The 23,051-nt window shown below is 37.5% G+C and overlaps 1 protein-coding gene across 1 annotated transcript in view; it reads right to left on the bottom strand.

Annotated features, from left to right (window-relative positions):
• The window catches only part of nkain2 (sodium/potassium transporting ATPase interacting 2), a 215,156-nt gene that overhangs the window by 117,311 nt on the left and 74,794 nt on the right, over positions 1-23,051 (bottom strand). The window contains exon 3 of the mRNA XM_067417953.1: positions 19,428-19,508. Coding sequence (XP_067274054.1) covers positions 19,428-19,508 — 81 coding nt within the window. The remainder of the gene's footprint in view (positions 1-19,427; positions 19,509-23,051) is intronic.

The raw sequence follows: 23,051 nt of genomic DNA on the forward strand, positions 1-23,051 counted from the left end.
CAGGAAACCCTAAGAGCTCCATGTTCATCAGATATAAGATTGGGCTGTCACCCTGTTCTCGCCCTTCACATTAACCCAGAACCACTCCAAATCCCATGAAATCTAATGAGAGCTTTTTGGCTTTTAGTCCATGTGTGTGAACTAAAAATTCAATTTGATCAGATATGCACAATTATGCACAATATAGTTTGATCAGATATGCACAATATAGTCGTTCTATTCTGGGAAAATGAAATAAAAATATTGATGCCTCATCCATGAGTTTACTATATGAAATGTGAGTGAAGGTGAGAAAACTGCATGTGTCAAGCCATTTGATTTGATATTTAATGCAGATGGAATTTAAAATCTATTGATTTTTCAAAAGAAAAACATTGCTGTAATAGATCTGGATGTGTTATTTAAGGTTGAGCTTTTAAATTTGCGCTCTTGTAGCAACATGAGTCCCGCAGCTAGAATTAGAGCTCAAGAACAACATGTTCAAATTGCTTTAGTAAGTTATTTAGCACATCATTTGAGTGAGTTAAATATAATAACATTTGTAAAACTCAAGACCAGTGATGTAATGTTAAAAAAGAGTTCTATATCAAATAAATGATGTTCTATTGAACTTTCTAATCATCAATGAATCCTGAACAAAATGCATCTGTTTCCATAAACATATCAAGCAGCACAGTTGTTATTAACATTGAAAATAATAAAAATGGTTCTTGAGCAGCCTATTATCATACTGACTTCTGAAGGATCATGTGACACTAGAAATGATGCTGAAAGTTCAGCTTTGCCATAAGAGGAGTATAAAACATTTTTATTTAATATAAAAAAACAAACTTATTTTAAACTGTAATACTATTGAACAATATTACAGTTTTTTCTGTTTTTTGAAAAATAAATACATACAGATTTAAGAGACTTCTTTCAAAAACATACTTTAAATATGATTTCATTCGCTTGACGCGCGAGAACTAATGAGGTTCATTCTCATGTGTTATGAATCATGTTTAATCTTCTGCAAGAACCAATGAGGTTTATTCACGTTCCGCATCACGCTTGAGTTTCCGCAAGAACCAATGAGTTTCATTCTCATGTTAGGTTCCAAAACACATCAACTGACCACGGAGGTTCCTCAGGGCTCAGTGCTTGGACCTCTCCTCTTCTCCATTTACACTACATCATTGGGACCCATCATTCGGGCACATGGCCTCTCATATCATTGCTATGCTGATCACACACAGCTCTACTTCTCCTTTAAACCAGATGATCCCACAGTAGCTGCACGAATCTCAAGCTGTCTGGCGAACATCTCGGCATGGATGAAAAAACATCACCTGCAGCTCAATCTAGCAAAGACTGAGCTGCTTGTTTACCCTGCTAATCCAACCATACGGCACAATTTTACCATCCAGCTAGGTTCATCTTTGATTACTCCTTCAGGGTCGGTCAGAAATCTTGGAGTAATCTTTGATGACCAGCTGTCCTTCAAAGACCACATCTCAAAGACAGCTCGGTCATGCAGGTTTGCATTGCACAACATCAGGAAAATCAGACCGTTCCTTACGGAGCATGCAACACAGCTTCTTGTCCAAGCCCTGGTAATTTCTAGACTTGACTATTGCAATGCACTTCTGGCTAGACTTCCATCTTGTGAAATCAAACCGCTACAAATGATCCAGAACGCTGCGGCACGTCTTTTCTTCAATGAGCCCAAAATGGTCACACCTCTATTCATCTCTCTGCATTGGCTACCACTCGCTGCCCGGATCAGATTCAAAGCCCTGACTCTTGCTTATGGATCTTCCACAAGCTCAGCACCCGCATACTTCAACTCACTCTTACGAGTCTACACCCCCACCAGAAGCCTTCGCTCCGCAAATGAGCGAAAGCTTGTGGTACCATCACTGAGAGGCATGAAATCCCTCCCCACAACTTTTTCTTTCATTGTTCCAGGTTGGTGGAAAGATCTTCCGTCCTCCATACGCACGACAGAATAACTTGCTTCATTCAAAAGACAGGTAAAAAATCTTACATAAAAAAAAAAAAACTCTTCCTCCTCTATTTCTCTTTTCTTCTTCCCTTTTCTGGTCTTTCCTACTCTGAGTAGTATACAAATCTTGGTATTTGGGGCACTTTTTGTGTTTCTTTGCCTCTTCTGGACGGATCGCTTCCTGTACTCCTGAGTTGTAAGCCGCTTTGGATAAAAGCATCTGCTAAATGCATAAATGTAAATGTAAATGTTACGCAGCATGTTTGAGCTTCTGCAAGAACCAATGAGGTTCATTCTCATGTTACGCATCACGCTTGAGTTTCCGCAAGAACCAATGAGGTTCATTCTCATGTTACGCAGCACGTTTGTGCTTCTGCAAGAACCAATGAGGTTCATTCACGTGTTACGCATCACTCTTGAGTTCCGGCAAGAACCAATGAGGTTCATTCTCATGTGTTACGGATAACGTTTAAGCTTCTGCAAGAACCAATAAGGTTCATTCACGCTACGCATCACGCTTGAGTTTCCGCAAGAACCAACAAGGTTCATTCTCATGTTACGCAGCATGTTTGAGCTTCTGCAAGAACCAATGAGGTTCATTCTCGTGTGTTACGCAGCATGTTTGAGCTTCTGCAATAACCAATGAGATTCATTCTCATGTTTTATGCACCACGATTATATTTGAAATTCAAAAAAAGCCTAAATTCAATCTGTACAATATAAAATGATTGAGTTTCTTCCGAAAATATTTATTAAATTGCTCAATTCAAATCGATTAGTTTTATGTTCTTTTCATTAACTTTTGGAAGTGTCAGAATGGTAATTGTGTAGACTGTCTATATATATTCATATATCTATAAAAAAAAAAAAAAAAAAAAAAAAAAAAAAACACAAACCATAACTATACATTTACCAACTGCATACTCACTCGACTAAAGAGTAAAACAAATAAACAAAGGGTATTAATGATTTATATTAATGGGAAGAAAGAAAAAAAAAACTCTATTTGTATAACTTGCCCGTTCTAATTCAAACAAGCTTCTGGTTTCCACTTTAAAATCCAGTAACAAAAAAAAGCAAGTACTGTCAAACCCAAAGACCATGTCATTATGTTATCCTATTAGGGAAAATATGTGTTGTGGTCACAGTGCTGCATTCTGAGAGGCAAACAATTATCTCTATGGGCTTTACTGTCAGCCAAAGAGACGCACTGAAGCAGGGCAGCCCCACACAGGTGTAGCACTGACTCACCTGCACCCCAAATACCTTCTCAAGCATCTCCTCTCGATGACCAAGTGGCAGTGATGTGTCCTGATGGGGAATGATAGCCTTATTGAGCCAGTGGATGGGCTCGAAGTCATTTGTTTTGAGAAGCCAGGGCTGACAGGCCCAGCTTTTCCCCACCAGCTCCCAGTGAAATTGACTATAAATCACCTTATCACTTTCACCCCCTGACAGTTTTTCAGACTTCCAACATTTTACTGAATATGAGGACTCAGAGTGTGTTGACAGGGTTGGGCATTTTAAGCTGCCTTCTTTGTAAGGGGGAAATAAACCCACGGCAACATAGTTCTATGGATTAAGTTGCTGTTATTTTGACAGTAATATCACCAGCTCCACAGCAACTGTGAAATACCAATATAATGAATATAAATTCATGCTACCAGGCAAACATGTTTGAAGTTTTAGGAATTTGCATTGGGAAGCTTTAGAGGATAAATGTGTTCAGTATGGACAGCCATACTAATGGTTGATAAGACTTTTAAAGTGCCTTTTTAAAGTTATTATTATGTTTTTTTTCTGAATATTCTCTTTCATGCAGTGTTTTATATAGCTGTTTGTGAATCTGAAGTTGTAAAGTCGAAAGTGCACGATATCTAAAGTTATTGTCTCCCAAAAGTAAGAATCGTCTCTGACTGCCTATACGAGCCGCTTTTGTGTAGAATCTTCCTGTGTGACGGTAATGCCCGCCTATGTTGTATGTTGTCCGTCCGTGAAAGATTTGACACATACAACATGGGATGATGGAAAGATGGGTCAGTATCCAGTTTATTTGGATCAGCAATAATAAATTTAACTGGCAGGGAAAGAGTTAATTATTGTATATTGTAATGTATATATTTTCTATTGGTTGTTCAAAATATAGTTTTGTGTCCCCCTCAATAGAGAAAGTGCTGTACAGAGTAAAGAAAAAATACAGACTAAAACAATAAAGATAGAATAAAAATACATGCACAACATTTAGTTTTTATTTTGAGTGTACATAAATAAAAATAGACAGTTTAAGCTTTGTAAAGGCATATCTTTCATGTCTGTGAGGCCAAAAATGACGAAGTATTTTGAGTTGTTTTACACTGTTATGAGGAAAAAAACGTGGGCGCGTTCTTCGGGGCCCAGTAAATTAAAAAACAAAGTTTATTTCAATATATTTCAAAATCCAATTTATTTATGTGATTTCTCTGAATTTTCAGCATCATTACTCCAGTCTTCAGTGTCACATGATCCTTCAGAAATCATTCTAATATGATCTTGCTGCACAAGACGATTTCTTATTATCAATGTTGAAATGTAATATTTTAGTGGAAACTGTGATACATTTAATATCAGGATTATTTGATGAATAGAGCAGCATTTCTTTCAAACAGAATAGCTTGAGAAGCAAAACTTGTAAAATAATCATATCACAATAATATTTTGTATTTTCAGAGAATTTATCTTCAAGTTCAAGTACATGACTAATAGTTGATCTTTTTTCCTAAAACACTGTAAAATATCTAGCAGTAGGCTTTACTGCTTAACAGATGCTTTCTTAAAAATGAGACTTTTGCATGTATAAACAATGTTAAATAGTCGATATGAATGCAGGTGGCTCATAATATACAACAGCGCATACTAAGCTAGCTCCTAAGCAGCAAGGCAAGCACGCAATCTATCCTCAGGGATAGGGAAGTGGTGATTGGAGCCTCTTTCAGATTGCAAAGCGAGGTGCAATAGGCAACTCTCGTCTCTCGCCAGACTGTCTGTGTTTGCTTATAAACTAGTGGACTGGATGGAGGCTGCTCTGCTATTTACTTTGGCCACCTCCTTAAAATCTCAGCTGTCACTTTTGCTCAACACCACTATTCTCAAGTAATGGCTTCCAAATCCCATTCCAAACATGCACATGTGGACTCGGAGATAGGGGGGTGGGGTTGTGACAGACAATAACCTCCTTAATATTCACATTAAGATTTATAAAAATAGGTAAATAAATCGGAAATGCGTGGATACATACAGTACATTGGAACCTCCACTTCAAATATCAGTCAGATATCTAACCCACAAAACAACACTACTGTTCAAAAGTTTGGAGTCAGTTTTTTTTAATGTTTTTTAGGGGTTCAAGCACGAAGTGCTTGAAAACCTATTGTTATTGTAAGGATTTTTATTATTATTATTTTTCTTCTCCCCTAAAACGCATCGTGCAGCCCAAACCGTAAGTGCTAGAGACTTGAAACTTTGCCAAAAGGTAGTCCAAAAATCGAGGAGAGGTTATCAAAGTATGAGCCCGATTGGCCAATAGGTGGCGCTATAGCGCAAAAAACAAAAAAAAATTACTATTTTGCTTATATCTCAAAAACCCATTGTCGCACATTCAAGTGTCTTACAACATTGGAATCCTTGGCTCAAGCCAAACAAAACGTATATCTCCGATTTCATTTCCGTCATGAAAAATTTTCCGCCATTTTGAATTTTGTCGAAAACCTACTTTTGCGAACTAGTCCCTGGTTTTTTGACCGATCGGAACCAAACCAGTGCCAAAATGTTCACTGTAGTCTTAATATCAATAATTATCGAAAAAAAGTTGAAATTTCGATTCACAGACGATGAAGGGCGTGAAAATGTACATTGAAGGCGGAGCCTATTTTACCTAAGAGGCTATAACTCAAGAACGAAATGAGATATCGTCACCAAACTTGGTACACATATGTAGGGACTCAATTTGAGGTCACGATAAAAAAATCGCGACGATTGGCCACTGGGTGGCGCTATAATGTGAAAAAAACATGAAAATAGCTATAACCACAAGACCGCTAGTCCGATTGACCTGAAAATTGGTATGCAGTGTCTTCGCCCAAGGTACCATGTATGTCTATGAGGACATTGGCGTATCTCAAAAAACATGGCCGCCATCGGCCAATTACGTTTGAGTACCTATTAGATGGGGTTAACGAAGGCCGATCGGAACGATACTTGATGGGCATGTTTGACTCATGGTCCTAGAGGTCTGTAAGAATTTTGAAAGAAATCGGCCACTAGTTGGCGCTAACGAGTTTTATGGCTCTGTAATCACGGGGTGTTGCACACATCGGCAAAATATGCATATCATTTGATAGATCTCCTCGTGCTGAACAACTTTGCCTCTAGAATCATTTCTGTCAATCAAATTGTTAATTAAATATTCACTATTATGTTAAAAACCTACTTTTGCAAACTAGTCCCTGTTTTTTTGCCCAATCGGAACCAAACCAGTCTAGGACAAGTCTCTAGACTCTCTAGATAAATATTCATTGAAAAAAAATTGAACTTTTGCATTTAGATGACTATAACAGGGCCATTTATAAAAGAGGCGTGGCAAAATACACTCAAAAGCCTATAAATCCTAAGGGAAAACTCAAAACTTCACGAAAATTGTTGGGTACATGTGGCATAACATGCTGATAAAGCATGCAGAGTTTTAAAGAAATCGGACTATATGTGGCGCTATAACTGTGAAAAAGCTTTAAAAAACATGCATTTCCTATGTTAAATTGCCTATATTGGCTGTAAATGGACTTTTCCATCTATTATTTCAATGTTTAAAATCTTGCTAAATAAAACTTAATGTCTTTAATGCCTCTGTGCTTAAAAGGCCTTAAAAGCTCTAACCCCGCTAAATGCTGCTTGCAGCTTTAATTATTATTATTATTATTCTCCGCTAAAACGCATCGTGCAGACCAAACCGTAAGAGCTGGAAATTTGAAACTTTGTCAGATGGTAGTACTCATGTTGGGGAGACCCTGAGAAGCTATGACCCCAATTGGCCCATAGGTGGCGCTATAGCAATCAATTGCGAGAAAAGGCTCATAACTCCTAAACCGTTTGGTCCACACTCAAGTGTCATATATCATTGGAAAACTGAGTCCTTGGCGAACAAAACGTATATCTCAGATTTTATTTCCAGTATGCAAATTTTTCCGCCATTTTGAATTTTATTGAAAACCTACTTTTGCAAACTAATCCCTGGTTTTTTGACCGATCGGAACCAAACCAGTGTCAAAATATTTTCTGGTCTCTGTTTATCAATAGTTATCAAAAAAAAGTTGAAATTTCGATTCATTTATGCTAATTGGCTTCAAAATGGACGTTCAGGGCGGAGCCTATTTTACTAAAAAGGCTATAACTCGAGAAGGAAATGAGATATCGTCACCAAACTTGGTACACATGTATATCGGCTCAATTTGAGGTCACGATAAAAAAATCGCGATGATTGGCCACTTGGTGGCGCTATAATGCAAAAAAAACATGAAAAGGGCTATAACCACGCGACCGCTAGTCCGATTGACCTGAAAATGGGTATGCAGCGTCTTGGTCCAAGGCCCCATGTACGTCTATGAGGACATTGGCGTATCTCAAAAAACATGGCCGCCATCGGCCAATGAAATTTGAGCAACTATTAGATGGGGTTAACAGAGGCCGATCGGAACGAAACTTGATGGGCATGTTTGACTCATGGTCCTAGAGGTCTGTAAGAATTTTGAAAGAAATCGGCCACTAGTTGGCGCTAACGAGTTTTATGGCTCTGAAATCACGTGTTTTTTCACGCATCCACAAAATATGCATATCATATGATAGATCTCCTCATGTTGAACAAATTTGCCTCTGGAACCATTGCTGTCAATCAAATCATTAAATAAATATTTGCAATAATGTTAAAAACCTACTTTTGCAAACTTGTCCCTGGTTTTTTGACCAATCGGAACCAAACCAGTGTCAAAATGTTCTCTGGTCTCTGTTTATCAAGAGTTATCGAAAAAAAGTTGAAATTTCAATTCATTTTTGCTAATTGGCTTCAAAATGGACGTTCAGGGCGGAGCCTATTTTACTAAAAAGACTATAACTCAAGAAGGAAATGAGATATCGTCACCAAACTTGGTACACATGTGTATGGGCTCAATTTGAGGTCACGATAAAAATATTGCGACGATTGGCCACTTGGTGGCGCTATAATGTGAAAAAAAACATGAAAAGGGCTATAACCACGCGATCGCTAGTCCAATTAACCTGAAAATTGGTATGCAGACATTGGCGTATCTCAAAAAACATGGCCGCCATCGGCCAATGAAATTTGAGCACCTATTAGACAAGGTTAACAGAGGCCGATCGGAACGAAACTTGGTGGGCATGCTTGACTCATGGTCCTAGAGGTCTGTAAGATTTTTGAAAGAAATCGGCCACTAGTTGGCGCTAACTCAAAAGGGAAGCTCAAAAATTCACGAAAATTGTTGGGTATATGTGGCATGACATGCTGATGAAGCATGAAAAGTTTTAAAGAGATCGGACTATAGGTGGCGCTATAACTGTTAAAAAGCTTTAAAAACCATGCATTTCCTATGGTAAATTGCCTATATTGGCTGTGAATGGACTTTTCCATCTATTATTTTAGTGTTTAAAATCTTGCTAAATAAAACTTAATGTCTTTAATGCCTATGTGCTTAAAAGGCCTTAAACGCTTGAACCCCGCTAAATGCTGCTTGCAGCTTTAATTTATTTTTATTATTATTTTATTTGCTTCTTTTGCTCACCAAGAGTGCATTTATTTGTTCAAAAATGTTTTATTATTATTGTATTAAAATAACTGTCTTCAATTTTAATATATTTTAAAATGTAATTTATTCCTGTGATAGCAAAGCTGCATTTTTACGGTAAAGGCCCAGACGGGCTGTAAAACAATAATATAAACAATAAGTTATGATAACATATTTTTACAGTTTTCAACTTTTTGCAAAGTTATGCAAGATTCAACAATTTTCAAGTCAGTTTAATGTAATTTAAGTTAATGACTTAAACATCCAAGTTGATTGTACTTAAATTTTTTATCAGCGTATCAAAGTGCTCATTTTCCGAATTCGGCATTCGATAATAAGTTGACTTCATCATAAATCTGTTAGTCCTGACTAGCATTTCTACGATTGGGCTCACACCCACTCCGTGCCTCTACCAAATGATTAAAAAAACAAAAAAAACAAGAGTAATAAATGCAAGGGCCTCGAGGATGAAGAAAGTGGACAGGTGGAGCAGAGAGGTAACAGTCTACATGAAGAACCAGCAAGATTACTGACCTGTTCACGGTTGCAGGCCAGTTTCATTTGTAAATAGGCAGCTGTAGTAGTGTCCTAAGTATTAAATGGCTAGCAAAAGTTAGCATTACTATCGTCATTCAAAATACTGTATGTTAAAGGACATAATTATTATTAAGTGCAAAGTTAAATTAGTAATTTAGCAGACAAATGTTTTAACTGATAGAGCATAGGTAGGGATGGAGGGTAGATACCAGCAAAAAGTCATAATGCAATAACATGCTCAGTATTAGGATTTTTTAAAGATGATGATTATGATCTGGCTATTGTTGTACTAAGTTTGACATTTACAAAATTTTGATTTTTTTAAAGGGGGTGATGAATTGAATTAACTTTCACTTGAGCTTTTGATATATAAAAGGTCATGGTAATATAATAATATCTTGTAAGTTTCAGAGCTGAAAACATCCTTGTTAGTCAAAGAAAAGCTTTTATAAACACCAGGCCCAGAAAACGATCGTGTGAGGGCTAGCATGACACCGACGCATCGGATCATGCTAGCCAGCAGTAAAAAACATGCCGAAGAATATAGCAAGATATTGCACTATTCCTGGTTGTAGAATAACACAGATAAGCTTCCTTCGGATCATAATATTAGGAATGTGCAATTAATGAAGCTCCAGCTGACGTGGGGAAGACAGTAGTGTTCACTTAATTTCACTGCAGGATCGTTTGTAGACAAATCTCACAATGCTATTCTTCTATATTGGATCCGACAGGAGGAATGGTGCAACACACTCATGTGAGTAAAATGTGTTTTTTATATGTAATAGTATTGCATTGTTATAGATCGTTTTGCTTATGTGTATGTGTCTAACAGAACATACCTTTAGCACGCTGGACTCAGACATGTATGGGCCAGGGCTCGCAAAGCTAGCAAAACGGAAGCCTGTCGGCAGGCCGATGAATCTCATAATATTCCTTTCAGGTTCTGCTATTCTCTCTCTCTTGACGTGACATTTGAAATGTGCACGCAGTTCGCGCTTATATCGGGCTATGAAATACAAAAATAATAGTCCAATAAATTGAGGGTGGATGAGAAATAAATCATTGTGTTTGTTTGTTAAAGACGTACTTGAATACTTCCGAATACTTTAGAATTAAACTTTCTAAACAACCCCTCCCTCATGTGAACTGAACGGACAGGGGCTAGATATGACAGGAGCTGAAGCTCATTAAATATGCAAATCTATCAAAAGCCCATCAAAACCCAGCGTTCAGAAGAGAGCCTCAAAACCAGTGTAGAAAATAGCCTATTACTAGTTATGATGTTTCTGAATGTAAAAACCACACAAACATCATTAGTTGACCTCAGACAACAGTCTAAACAAATTAAAAAAGCCAGTTCATGACACCTTAAAAATTATATTTATATGAAATATAATTTTAGTTAAATATTAAATATTTAAGTGCTTCTAGGATTAAGATGATGTATAAACTAATTACAAAGAGATTGTTGTTTTGCAACAAGGTGGACAGTTCGGTTCCTAACAGTAGACAAGAGGAGACACACAAGGGAGAGAAAGAGAGATATTAGGGAACATGAAGAGGAGGAAGTGAAGGTGCAGTTCAAGCGAGAACCTTTACCCTTGCGGGATGGGATGGGTTCCCTTGTGGGGAGTTTTGTGGGGAGTTTAGGGTGATGCTGTGTGGGTGGGCACACAAGAAACAAATTAGGGTACACTGCAGATTAAAATATCTCAAGCGCTGTGCACAAAGCTTGTCATAAGGCATTCTAGGACAGCCTTCTAAATAAACATGCAGTGCTTTGGCGGTACACAGGGAAGGAGACAAGAGGCCTTTTTTAATGGATATCAATGTAGCAGATGTTCCACTATGCTGAATAAACAGCTTTTATGAGGAAATAGCTTATTATTTAATGATTCAACAGCCTGTTTGCTAATCTTGGACATGTTTTACACCCAACAATACTTTCGTTTGGACACTATATGTAGATTTTGCCTTAATGAAAATGTTATTTTTATACGATGGCAGAGTAAATGTCGCGATAGGTCTCCTTTATGACATCACCACCAGCAAAGGTGAAGTAGTATTTAATAATAGGCTTTATGTAATATTGTCTAAAGAATTAAACAATATACATTTTTCTTTCTTTGACTTCTAGATTTTACCCATTATAATAAGACTTAAATGACTATGACTGCCATGCACTATAATGCTGATATAATGCATTGAAAGGGTTAGTTAACCAAAAAATGAAATGTATGAAATTTATGACTCTTATGACACCCTAATGTCGTTCCACACCCGTAAGACCTCCGTTCATCTTCAGAACACAGTTTAAGATATTTTATATTTAGTCCTGAGAGCGTATGCAAGTGTAGGCAGGCACACTATACTGTCCATGTCCAGAAAGGGAATAAAAACATCATTAAAGTAGTCCATATGTGACATCAGTTAGTTCATTAGAATCTCTAGAAGCATCAAAAATACATTTTGGTCCAAAAATAACAAAAACTACGTCTTTATTCATCATTGTCTTCTCTTCCCTGTTTGTTTAGATTTAAACGGTTATGAATCAGCAATTCATTATAAAATCGGAATCATGAGTCACTGATTCATAACCATTTGAATCTTTATTTGGGGATACCAAAATGTATTTTTTGATGCTTCAAGAGATTCTAATGAACTAACTGATGTCACATACGGACTTCTCTGATGATGTTTTTATTCCCTTTCTGAACATGGACAGTATAGTGTGCATACACTTTACATACACTCTCTGACTAAATATAAAAGATCTTAAACTGTGTCCCGAAGATGAGCGGAGGTCTTATGGATGTGGAACAACATTAGGGTGAGTCATTAATGACATAAATTTCATTTTTGGGTGAACTAACCCTTTAATGAATAAAGAGATGAATAAAATAATGATGTGTTCTATCATGGCTTCTAGGTTTAAACAAATCAATTAGACTTGAATTTTAATGATTAATGACTGCTGTGAATGCTTAATAATGATAATACTTTTTTAATAAATGAAGGAAAACAAAATATTAAGATTTTAATAAATAAATGTAATCTTTCTATGGCTTCCAAATTTCAACAATTAAATTAAATTACAATTACACTTTTAGTATCAGTGTCATGCCCAATACAGCTAACAGAGAAATCCATGCTCTTTTTACCGCTCATTACACAAACATTGCAGTCCTACTGTTCGTTTACTAGCATTATACACCAAATATAGACATTTTTTTATAAAGCAAATGTGCTTATCCACAACAAACTGTGTAATGTAAACTCTAACTGACTCACTTACCATTGACATCACTGCCATTATATGATACGCTGAGGCGCGCCACATTATCTAAGTTGGCCGTCACCCTTTTTTCAATGGTAAGAGCCACTGGCCCTCTCATCTCCTAATAATAAGACTATCTCTTATTTAGATATCTTTTGGAACAGTTTCTGCATCGAAACTGCTCTTAAAATGCTGTTGCTGTTGGCAGCTCACTAGGTTACGCAAAAGATCTATTCCTGCAACCTTATTTCCTACTGATATAAGTAACAAAGCGAGTCTTATATTGAGTCCTGTGTGACCTAAAAAAAACAAGAGACTGGGAACTGCCTCTTGTATTTATCTTCATTTGTTTGTGTATGATCTAAATCTAATTGCCTGTGCTGGTCTCAACGGATCCTCTGCTGGTTAAACACATCACACCCACATTAATAAATCATGAGCTGCACTGTCACAAGGAAATAAATTATGCTAAATAATCTCCTATAACTTTTCTAACTAATTAAAGTTGCGCTGATGACTCAGGGAGCCGATTCTGCGAGGCGGATCCACAAACTCCATTTGTTTGCCTCTTCAAGGTCTCTCTGTTCCGAAGGAGGCCGTGAAGACATCAAGGATACCGGAGTGACTTTCTTCTCCAGCTGACACCGACTGACAAGATCCCTTGTGGGATGTGAAGCTGTGCGAATTCTCCAGTTAAAAAACGAAGAGGGCGTTGAACGGCAATGAAGACTCACAGAGGGCTTCTCGAGAGGGTTGCGGAGGCTCTCGATTTTTCCCACAAAGCTGTAGCTGTGACAGGCTGCCAGCCCCTCTGACGAAGAGCTTCAGAAAGACACATCAGGACTGCCAATCCAGCGGACCAACAGCACCGAAGCTGCAACATATCAACTGGGCCTGACTTTACAGACTTGTTCTGTTAACACAATCTCTGAAAAAGCCTTAAAGCTACACTGTGTAACTTTTTTAGTTTATTCTTAGCTAAAAACACGTAGTTCTTTCAAAAATGTATGTGCTCATTAATGTATATTTACTTCTTTCAAGTAATAAAGTATTCTCGTAAGTTTATAACATGCCATTGAAAATACATACGGGTAGGGGTTCGAATGCCGGTCGCCATGTTGGCCCTCCATCTTGAAAGTACATTAGCCAAAGAGGGACATACCCGTAAATTCAAGCTTCGCCTTTCACATTTTAACACTCGATGGCACCGTGTCGAATGTGAAAAGGGGGATTGCCATGTTAATCTTGGACTACATCGGCCACCGTAGGAGTTAAAACGAAATCAGAATTGAGAGGAACAGATGGGGGCTGCTAGATGGGGGAAAATATCACACAGTCACACAGTGGTAGTAGCTTTAAAGGGAAAGTCCATGGCAAAATGAAAATTTTGTTATTATTTACTCTTTAATTTTTATTTGTCCATAATATGAAAGTCAAGGTGGTCCAATGTTGTTTGGAGCAGTGTTGTTATTGTTAACTTAAAAATAGTTTTTGTTAAATGGAATAAATCTGAAATAAATTAAATATAAATGTAATATAAACAATTTTTTTTAATAAAAATGAATACAAATTAGCAACTACCTGAAATAAGCAGAAGCTGTCACGGATTGGTGGTTTAGAAAGGCGCAAGATGAAGGAAATGGTGAGATTTACCAGGTTCTTTTAATCAAATAACTAACTCAGCAGACATAGACCACATTCACACAAACAATTTGTTGATTGACAAAGGACTGAACAGAACAGGCAGAATAAATACACATGGAAAAGGAGGAAACTAAACAGGCACAGCTGGACGGAGATGAATTAATGCAGACGTGACTGAAAATGAACTAAACAGAGCATACATTTGACACAAGAACTAAACGAAAAATGACAAAAGCACTACACACAATCACAAAAGAACTAAGGCTGTAGTTTGGTTTCCTTGGTTCATTTAGTCCAAACCAAAAAAACATTAATTCCTGGTCTGCATAGCGTTCACATTTTAACACCGAACCTAAAGGCATAGGGTTATGTTCACAAACTGATAGGTTGGCTTTTATGACAAATATTTTGAGATGGAACTCACTGAACATCCAAAACAATGTTGTGAGTAGTGCTAAATGCGCTCATTTTATGTGAACAGCCTACATATGATGGGATTTTGACCAGCTGAGAACTCGTGAAGAGATTATAAAATGTGTCAAGGAGTCAAAACAGTGGCAGGAATCCCTCCGTCACACACACAAAGGAATATCTGCTGCGAGAAGACACGGTTCTGATACCGAACTGTGATAGGCAACATTGCAACTATGACGAGAAAACGTGTCCCATTTTTGGTCATTCATGTCCGTGTCACGTTCAAAGTTCATTTGAATAGCAACAGAATTTGCTTGGAAGTAGGGTTGGGCAATATGGCTGAAAACTGTATCACGATATAGGCATTTCATATCGGTCGACAATTATTGATATTTTTTATGACTTATTTAAAATAAGGACCAGGAGAAAAATATATTAAGTTCAAACATTTTTATTTTAAACTTAACCTTCCTCTGATTATAATCCCCTCAGTTATAAAGGCAGAAATGTTAACACAAATATGTTTATTCTTGACACGTCTGCACAAGCGCAAGGGTGCATGCAGCAAAAATGACGTCAACGTGGAGAGAGCTCAAGACCCGATTTCGCTTTGCAGTGAACTTTCTGTGTGGCTCCGCAAACGAAGATGCACAAGTTTGAGGCGAATTTGGCCGAGCACGATGTCTCATCACATCGGCACCCAGTTTGCACGTCTAAATCATTTGCTTATATTTACAAAATGAGCCAACAATAGCAGAAATGGTGCCAGAGCCTGATGAAAGGCTTAGGGGAAACAAGTTTGTGGTATTACCGTCGTCTTGGTTGGGACCACTGTCTTGCATAATTTGCAGACACTGGTCTGACTACTGTCACACTTATAAAATCCAAAAAACTACCATACTGGTTTTCCCGATTTAGCAACAATTTTCTCACTCGCTGCGGCACTCATTTCACGTATCACTCCACGTCCGTTCTGTTACTGAATCAAACACGATACTGTTACATGATTGGCTGAGCGTGTCACTCCCCACGTTGCTAGGTTACCAGAGAGCGAGTGCCTTTGTTCATGTAACCAAACTTGATTCTCAACCTCTGGTTTCTTCTGACAAAGACAAAAAATTAACAAACGTTTTATCACATTTTTATTGATATCGATTTCCTTGTCTATCGCCCAGCCCTACTTGGAAGCGAGTCCCATCTTTTCAGTGGTCTCGGTCCGCTTGTTTGGTGTGCACCAGGGTTCAGGTGGCAATGTTCATAATTATTCTAGTAAGCAATCGGCCCAGGGTTCGTTTTAATCGAAACAAGCATGCCAAGCGTGAACTTAAACTGAAGTTGAAATTAAAATATAAGAAACTAAATATTAATACATAGTATAATAATTTAAATAATACTAAAATTAAATATACTATATATCATAACCAACATTAGGGTCATGTTGACAGATTTTCTTTTTTTCTCGGATAAACTAAGAAATTAAATATTTATGAAACAAAAGGGTGAGGGAAATTTCAGAATTCACTAAGCAACATCTCTATTGGATTGGAGTCTCCCGTGAGGAGCAATATATATGAGTTGCTGCGACATTTCAAATAATTCGCTTTCAGTATAGTGGTTCCATCTATTTTCTATTCTTTTCTCACTACAGACACTGGCCTTGTGATATGGTCACTGGATTTAATGAACAATGTCCCATGAATTATTCCACTAGACTACGTTTCTTTCGATAAATCCTCACTCACATCTCTCTACCGGCTTATATTTTCCTCTTCCTCACTTTTAATTCCTGTTAACATCCCTAACTGATGACTCCAAGGTGCAACTAAAGAATATCCAGATACAACATACAAGGAATATGTTAATGCAAGGTGATGGTCTCATGCTCTCCTTAACAAAAAGGAAAAATAAAAAATAAAATAAAAAGTCGTACAACAAGGAATCAACCTAAAATAATCCTCTTTGCTATCCTGATCTTGTAAGCCATGGCTTCACTAATATAAAAACCTTGATATGTGACACATCAGAGCCTGATGGCATGAGAGGCTCTAACAGAGAAATGATAGCTGAAGCCGGCGAGCCGTCTGACATCTTTGGCATCGTAGCTTGCAAAGCAGATCTAAAGTGAAATGTTCATTCTGTCATCTGAGATGCTTGATAAGATTGCACGTTAATGACATACCAACCAGAAGACCAGATTGACTGCCAGACATTTCTAGGTGATTTAAAGATTAAAGGATCAATCTCCATTACAGATCTGTGCCTGAGGAAAGGAGTGCAGACATTTGCGTTTTTATCATCAGCAATACAGTACATCACTTCGGTCCACCTTATACCTCTTGCCTCAATGCCCTGGAGTGCTTCGAAAATCTGTTGACCAATGATGTAATACAAATACACAAAAGCGTGATATAGCACATATATTCTCAGCAGATCAAAAAAAGGATACATACTGTACGAGTTTAAGACAAATTCTGCAAATCCTAAATGATTCTCCTGATTCTTGTCGTAAATCTGTAGTCTTTGATTGCTAGTTTCACAAACAGTCGATTAATGACCACTGTGATCAAATTTGACCCTCAATGGTCAAAAATCTGTCAGTGTCAGAAGACTGGACGCAAACTCAGTCTTGAAGTGTTTTATTTTTTATTTTTTTAAACAAGGCATGACCAACATTAATCCTAGATGTTGTTTTTCTTTGCTAGCCACCATTTCACTTCAGAAGGCATTTATTAACCCACTGTATGGATGGGATCAATTACATTTTATAATGGAACAATGTGCTTTTTTGGAGCTTCAAAAACTCAGACACTATTCAATGACGTTATAAAGCTGGGGAGAGCCAGGATATTATTTAATGTAACTGATTGTGTTTGGCTGGAAGAAGAAAGTCATATACCTAGGATGGCTTGAGGGCGAGTAAATGATGGGATAATTTTCATTTTTGGGTGAACTACTTCTTTCTTGGCCTGCAATTACAGACTGACTTTACATGACCAGTGGACTGAAGTGTCTAATATTGTGTGTCAAGTAGCTAAGTATTAAACAGAAATTAAAATAAAAGTAGGGGTTTCATGCTTATGTAGAATCATAAGAGCTTTCTGGATAAAAATGTTAAGTGCTCCATGTATCTTGTAATCAAGTTTCATGGCTGGTTTGCCATTTAATTGGGTACAGTATTTGACATTTTAATTACATATTTTCTTGCTATTTCTACACACATGAGCAGACAATGACTATTTAATAAATTATTAGTTGAAATGAAGGAGGGAAAGATGGGAAAATGAAGGGAGAGAAAAAATTATCTTTGCAGATTTACATACAGATTTATATGCAAGAACTAGATGTTTACAGTTTTAAAAAGAAAAAGTGAGAGAGGCACCGCTGAGATGCCATGAGTGTTCTAGATTGGTGCCAAGACATCGTAGTTGCTAAGACATTCTGAGTGGTTATTGCGTTACTTTGCGGTTTCTAAGGTGTTCAGAGTGGTTATCATCGCATTTCTACATATGAGGTTGCTAAAGTGTTATGAGTAGTTGTTTTTGAGTTGCTATGCAGTTGGTGGGATGTTCTGAGTGGTTGCTATTGCGTTGCTATGTGGTTGCTGGGGTACTGTGTGTAGTTGTCATTGTTTTGCTACACTATGCAGTTGCTAAGGTGTTCAGAGTGGTTGTTATTGCGTTGCTATGCGATTGCTAGGGTGTTCTGTGTGGTTGTCATTGCGTTGCTACATATACAATTGCTAAGGTGTTCTGTGTGGTTGTTAATCCGATGCTATGCGTTTGCTGGGGTGTTGTGAGTGGTTGCTATCTTACACTCAAAAACAGCTAGATTGAGTCCAACAGGATGGAACATTTTGGAAAGCCATCTTAAAAACATATTAGTCATGACAGCCAAGACAACCAAAATAGTCTTATCTGAATGTATATAGGTGGGTTTTACAATGAAAAAAGCACATCATACTGTCGACATGCTATTTGATGCACCACCACTTACAGAATCTCTGAATGCAAAATCATGCAATGAAGAAGCAGAAATAAGCGATAGACGATTGCTTACGCACATGTAATGAACTGCGGCCATCAAACATTTAATGGCAAATAAATCAAAACTGCCTAATGTTACTGAATGAAATGTCAAACACATAAAGAGGTTGGGACTGTGCAAGCATTAGGGGTGTTGATGGACTCAATCAACTTGATCATCGTTCTGAAAGCCATTTGCTTACACACATTCAAGTGTTGATAAAAAAAGAATACAAGAAACTAGAATAGTTCTTCCACCCCCCAGCTTTTAAAGTTTTGTGAAAATTAACAAAAAATGCTGCCGCCGACTCATGACTTAAAAAAAGAACAAGAAAATTAAAGAGATAAAACATCAAAACTATCTATGAACAATAGGAAAAAAGAAAGAAAGATCATATTAAAAAACTAGATGACCTATTTCATCTCACTATTCATTTAGTCCCCTGTTGAATGACTAGGAAAACTGACTCCAAAACGCCCTGTATCAAACTCTGAAAAGGATTTTAGACCCAACTGTAACTCTTAAATACTGATAAAAGAACCAATGCATGCCATTCCTGACCTACTACTAATGCAGGCTAATAATCTGCAACACTTTTAAAATGAATGAATAACACTAAATAAAATGCTTATGGAGCTTAGACATAAAAAAAAAAAAAACACCGAAACCCAAGCTGAAGGATTATACAATGCAAAAAAAGTACAAAATCAGATGTTACCTTTGAAAGGTCACCCACTTCCAAATAGAAACAGATGATGAAGACATTCCAGGCGACCCACAGCACCAGCCAGACCGCATACTGCGAAAGAGACAGAAACAGGGTGTTTGAAAGACCCATTTCAACCTCAGACCCCCAATGACCACCTAACCAAATAAACATTTGCAAATGCGTGAGTAATTGGCTTGCAAAAGCGTAAGTGGGATATTTTCTCTGTAATTAATTCTCCGATGTGTGTTCCTTAAAACATTCTGCCTCCACAAATCTAGAATCTGCCAAAGAAGCGGTACGGGCAGACGATGCATTTCACAGTGGAAGCAAGAACCCTGTGTGGGAGTTTGTGAGGGTGGCTCGTTCCCCGGTTCATGAGCTAACGCTTATCGCAATAGCGGGATGTGATTATGAAACAGATTCCCCAGCAAAATCGCAGCTGGCGCAGGGGGGTGTCTCTGAAAATGGAGTAAATTTTGGTTAAATAAACACAGGTCTCATCTCATTTCGCATCATTAGGGAATGCAGCAAACCGCCATTATGTTAAACGAATTTGTTCAAAAGAAGAGGGTAGCCGCTGAATTTGCTTATGAGCATTAGAAGCTCGTAGCATTTTTTTACTGATTAAAATGTGAGAGGTACGCCATGTGAGAACTCTGAGGTCTGTTAGGCAGGCAGTGATCTTTAGATAAAATAACACTTATCTGATCCAATTCAAAGTGAGACAGGTGAGTGCAAATGAAATACTGAGCGAGGGGAAATGCAAAATCAATTTGAATTACCTGATGGGACTTGAGCGGAAAAAACACGGCCTTTAGCGCTTGAAAATGAGCAGTTAGCGACATGCATTTTGAGTAGTTCCCCAAAAGCGGCTCTAATAGATAGATCAATATGGACTTAGCTCTGATAAAAATGAGCATGTGCAAAGACACTACAACCTTCCTTTACAAATGTAATAGCTCTCTATTAGGATTGTGCTTTGTTCAGAATTTTCAATTCAATGCCTAAACTTAAACTGAATAAATTAATATCACTAATTTTTAACCAGAAAAGCACAGTTAGTCAGTGCACCATAAAAAAAGTCTCCAATTGAAAAGTCTAGTGAGTGATCACATCAAAAATGTTCCATTGGCCAAATTGAATTTCTGTGAATTGATGCAATTTAATTCACAGAAATTCTATATTCTATAGAAAATGTTCAATTGGAGACCTGAATTTGTTTTACAGTGTATGTTGGCTTGATAAAGTCTTTGTTTATATATATATTTTTTCTAAGTATGCAGGTTTTTATGCATATAGACCTATAGAGCAATTCACAAAACAATAGATACACATAAACCACGATAAAATGTACTGACGGTTAGTAATACCGTTTAAAATTTAATTATTTAATTAAAATAATAAATGTAATTAGTGATTATCATGCATTTCTAACTTCAACAGCATTTGAAGAGAATGACTTACAGTCATAAAACTGACTGTAAAGTGTTCATCTAGGTGTGCACCTTTTGGATTTTTGATATTTAATAAACTGTCAAATCACATGAAAATATGGATATTTATTATTTTACTAGGATACTGTTTGGGCTCTAAACAAAATATGCTAGATTTAAATGCGTCATTGCTGATAGAACACTGATGAGAATATTGCTTGCGAACGTATTTACAGAGATAATATTAGAGATTATGTTTACACCAAAGTATTATTTAAGCATAATGCGTTGCTATTGACGACGGCCAATATAAGGAAGGAAATCCCACAGAATAGAATCTTGCTTAAAAAAGTGCATAGAGCTGCTTGATTTATTTGTTGTTTGTTGATTTTCAGATATAAAACTTGTTGAAATGTTGTCAGTCTGTGCATCTTTTCTTTTTTAACACAAAACCGTGAATATTTGTTGCTGTATGTATTTGTTATTTTTTCAAGTTGGGCATCATTGCAGCCATTTATTAAGGCTGACCTTGTGCCAGATGCCAACGTAGCTTTTCTTTATTTACAGATATGCAGTTAAATACGCAAAGAATCGTGAGCGCCTCAGGCTGGGGCAAGATCAACACATGCTTGCTTTCCAACTTAGAATGTGGTTGATGTATCTCCTGTCTTCCACACACTGCTGTAAAAGAAGGAGCCTCCTCCGCATGTTAGAGCAGGAGGGGTCTAGACAGAGCGATTGACTTCAATTAAGTCTCATAATCCTGCTTGATATCTCTAACACGCATTCCGAGTTGATCCGGAGGGAGGAGGTTATGAACACCTTCTTGATGAGGGCTGTTTCAGCCTAACCTTTCCCCACAAACAGTGTGCACCAGACCGTTGAGACTTGTAGACGGGAGGAATTTTGCCATCTTGAAATCTGACGTGTTGTCAGGACATTAGATACAGAAGATGTGGGCATGTAGTGGAACCTCATTTGGCCCTTTGCCAGCCACTGGAACGTGCCAAGTTGAATTAGAATAAAAATTTATCTGGCCTGACAGCATCCCCAAAACGGATATAAGCAAGAGTAATGTTCGAATGTGAGCAATTTATCTCTGTATGAGGCTCTCTCTCCATCTCTCAGGCCGGCCACTGACTGCTTCTAGACTGAAAAATCGAGCATTGTTTATTCCGAAGGGAGACACATAACACTAAAAAGGCAATCTGTTTCATCTCAACTGGGTGACATGGTCCGAGTCACATTTGAGCCAATGACCCGGTCCGTCAGTACATTGATATCTCTCTGTTACGCGGGCCAAGGTGTTAAATATCCATTGTACCCGACAGTAGGGAAAAGCTGTCAAAACATGCGGTCTGATCTTATCCGTGCCAAACATGGTGAACGACAACTGTTTCTTCTACAATACCATATATTAGGTATAACTTGCTTGATGGACTGGAAACAAACATAAATCATGCGTAAAACTGTCTAACACTATGTCTACACTGGATATGAGAGGCCAACAGAACCTATTATAGTCAGTGATTCGGTCTACATTGGATGAAGTAACATGCAATGAGTCATCGACAGTAAATCGATACACCCTTCCATTTCTGATGTACTCCACACGTACGCGCAACTTTGACCCCATATTTTAATGTTGGTCTCTTACATTTATGAACTTTTTGGACACAAATACAGATCATGATTTAAATTATGTTTGAAATGATGTTTTCATTCCATAGAGCATTAGATAAAAAACTGGGTCATTCTGTGTCAACTCAACCAGAGGTTTTTGACTTTGTTAATAATTTATTCTGTAGAAAGACAAACATAAATAGTGATTAAAGCCAACATCTTAAATGTTACAAATGTACACTCACCTAAAGGATTATTAGGAACACCTGTTCAATTTCTCAATAATGCAATTATCTAATCAACCAATCACATGGCAGTTGCTTCAATGCATTTAGGGGTGTGGTCCTGGTCAAGACAATCTCCTGAACTCCAAACTGAATGTCAGAATGGGAAAGAAAGGTGATTTAAGCAATTTTGAGCGTGGTATGATTGTTGGTGCCAGACGAGCCGGTCTGAGTATTTCACAATCTACTCAGTTACTGGGATTTTCACACACAACCACTTCTAGGGTTTACAAAGAATTGTGTGAAAAGGGAAAAACATCCAGTATGCGGCAGTCCTGTGGGCGAAAATGCCT

This window comes from Pseudorasbora parva, chromosome 15 (assembly GCF_024679245.1).
Source record: "Pseudorasbora parva isolate DD20220531a chromosome 15, ASM2467924v1, whole genome shotgun sequence".
In the NCBI taxonomy this organism is placed as follows: domain Eukaryota; kingdom Metazoa; phylum Chordata; class Actinopteri; order Cypriniformes; family Gobionidae; genus Pseudorasbora; species Pseudorasbora parva.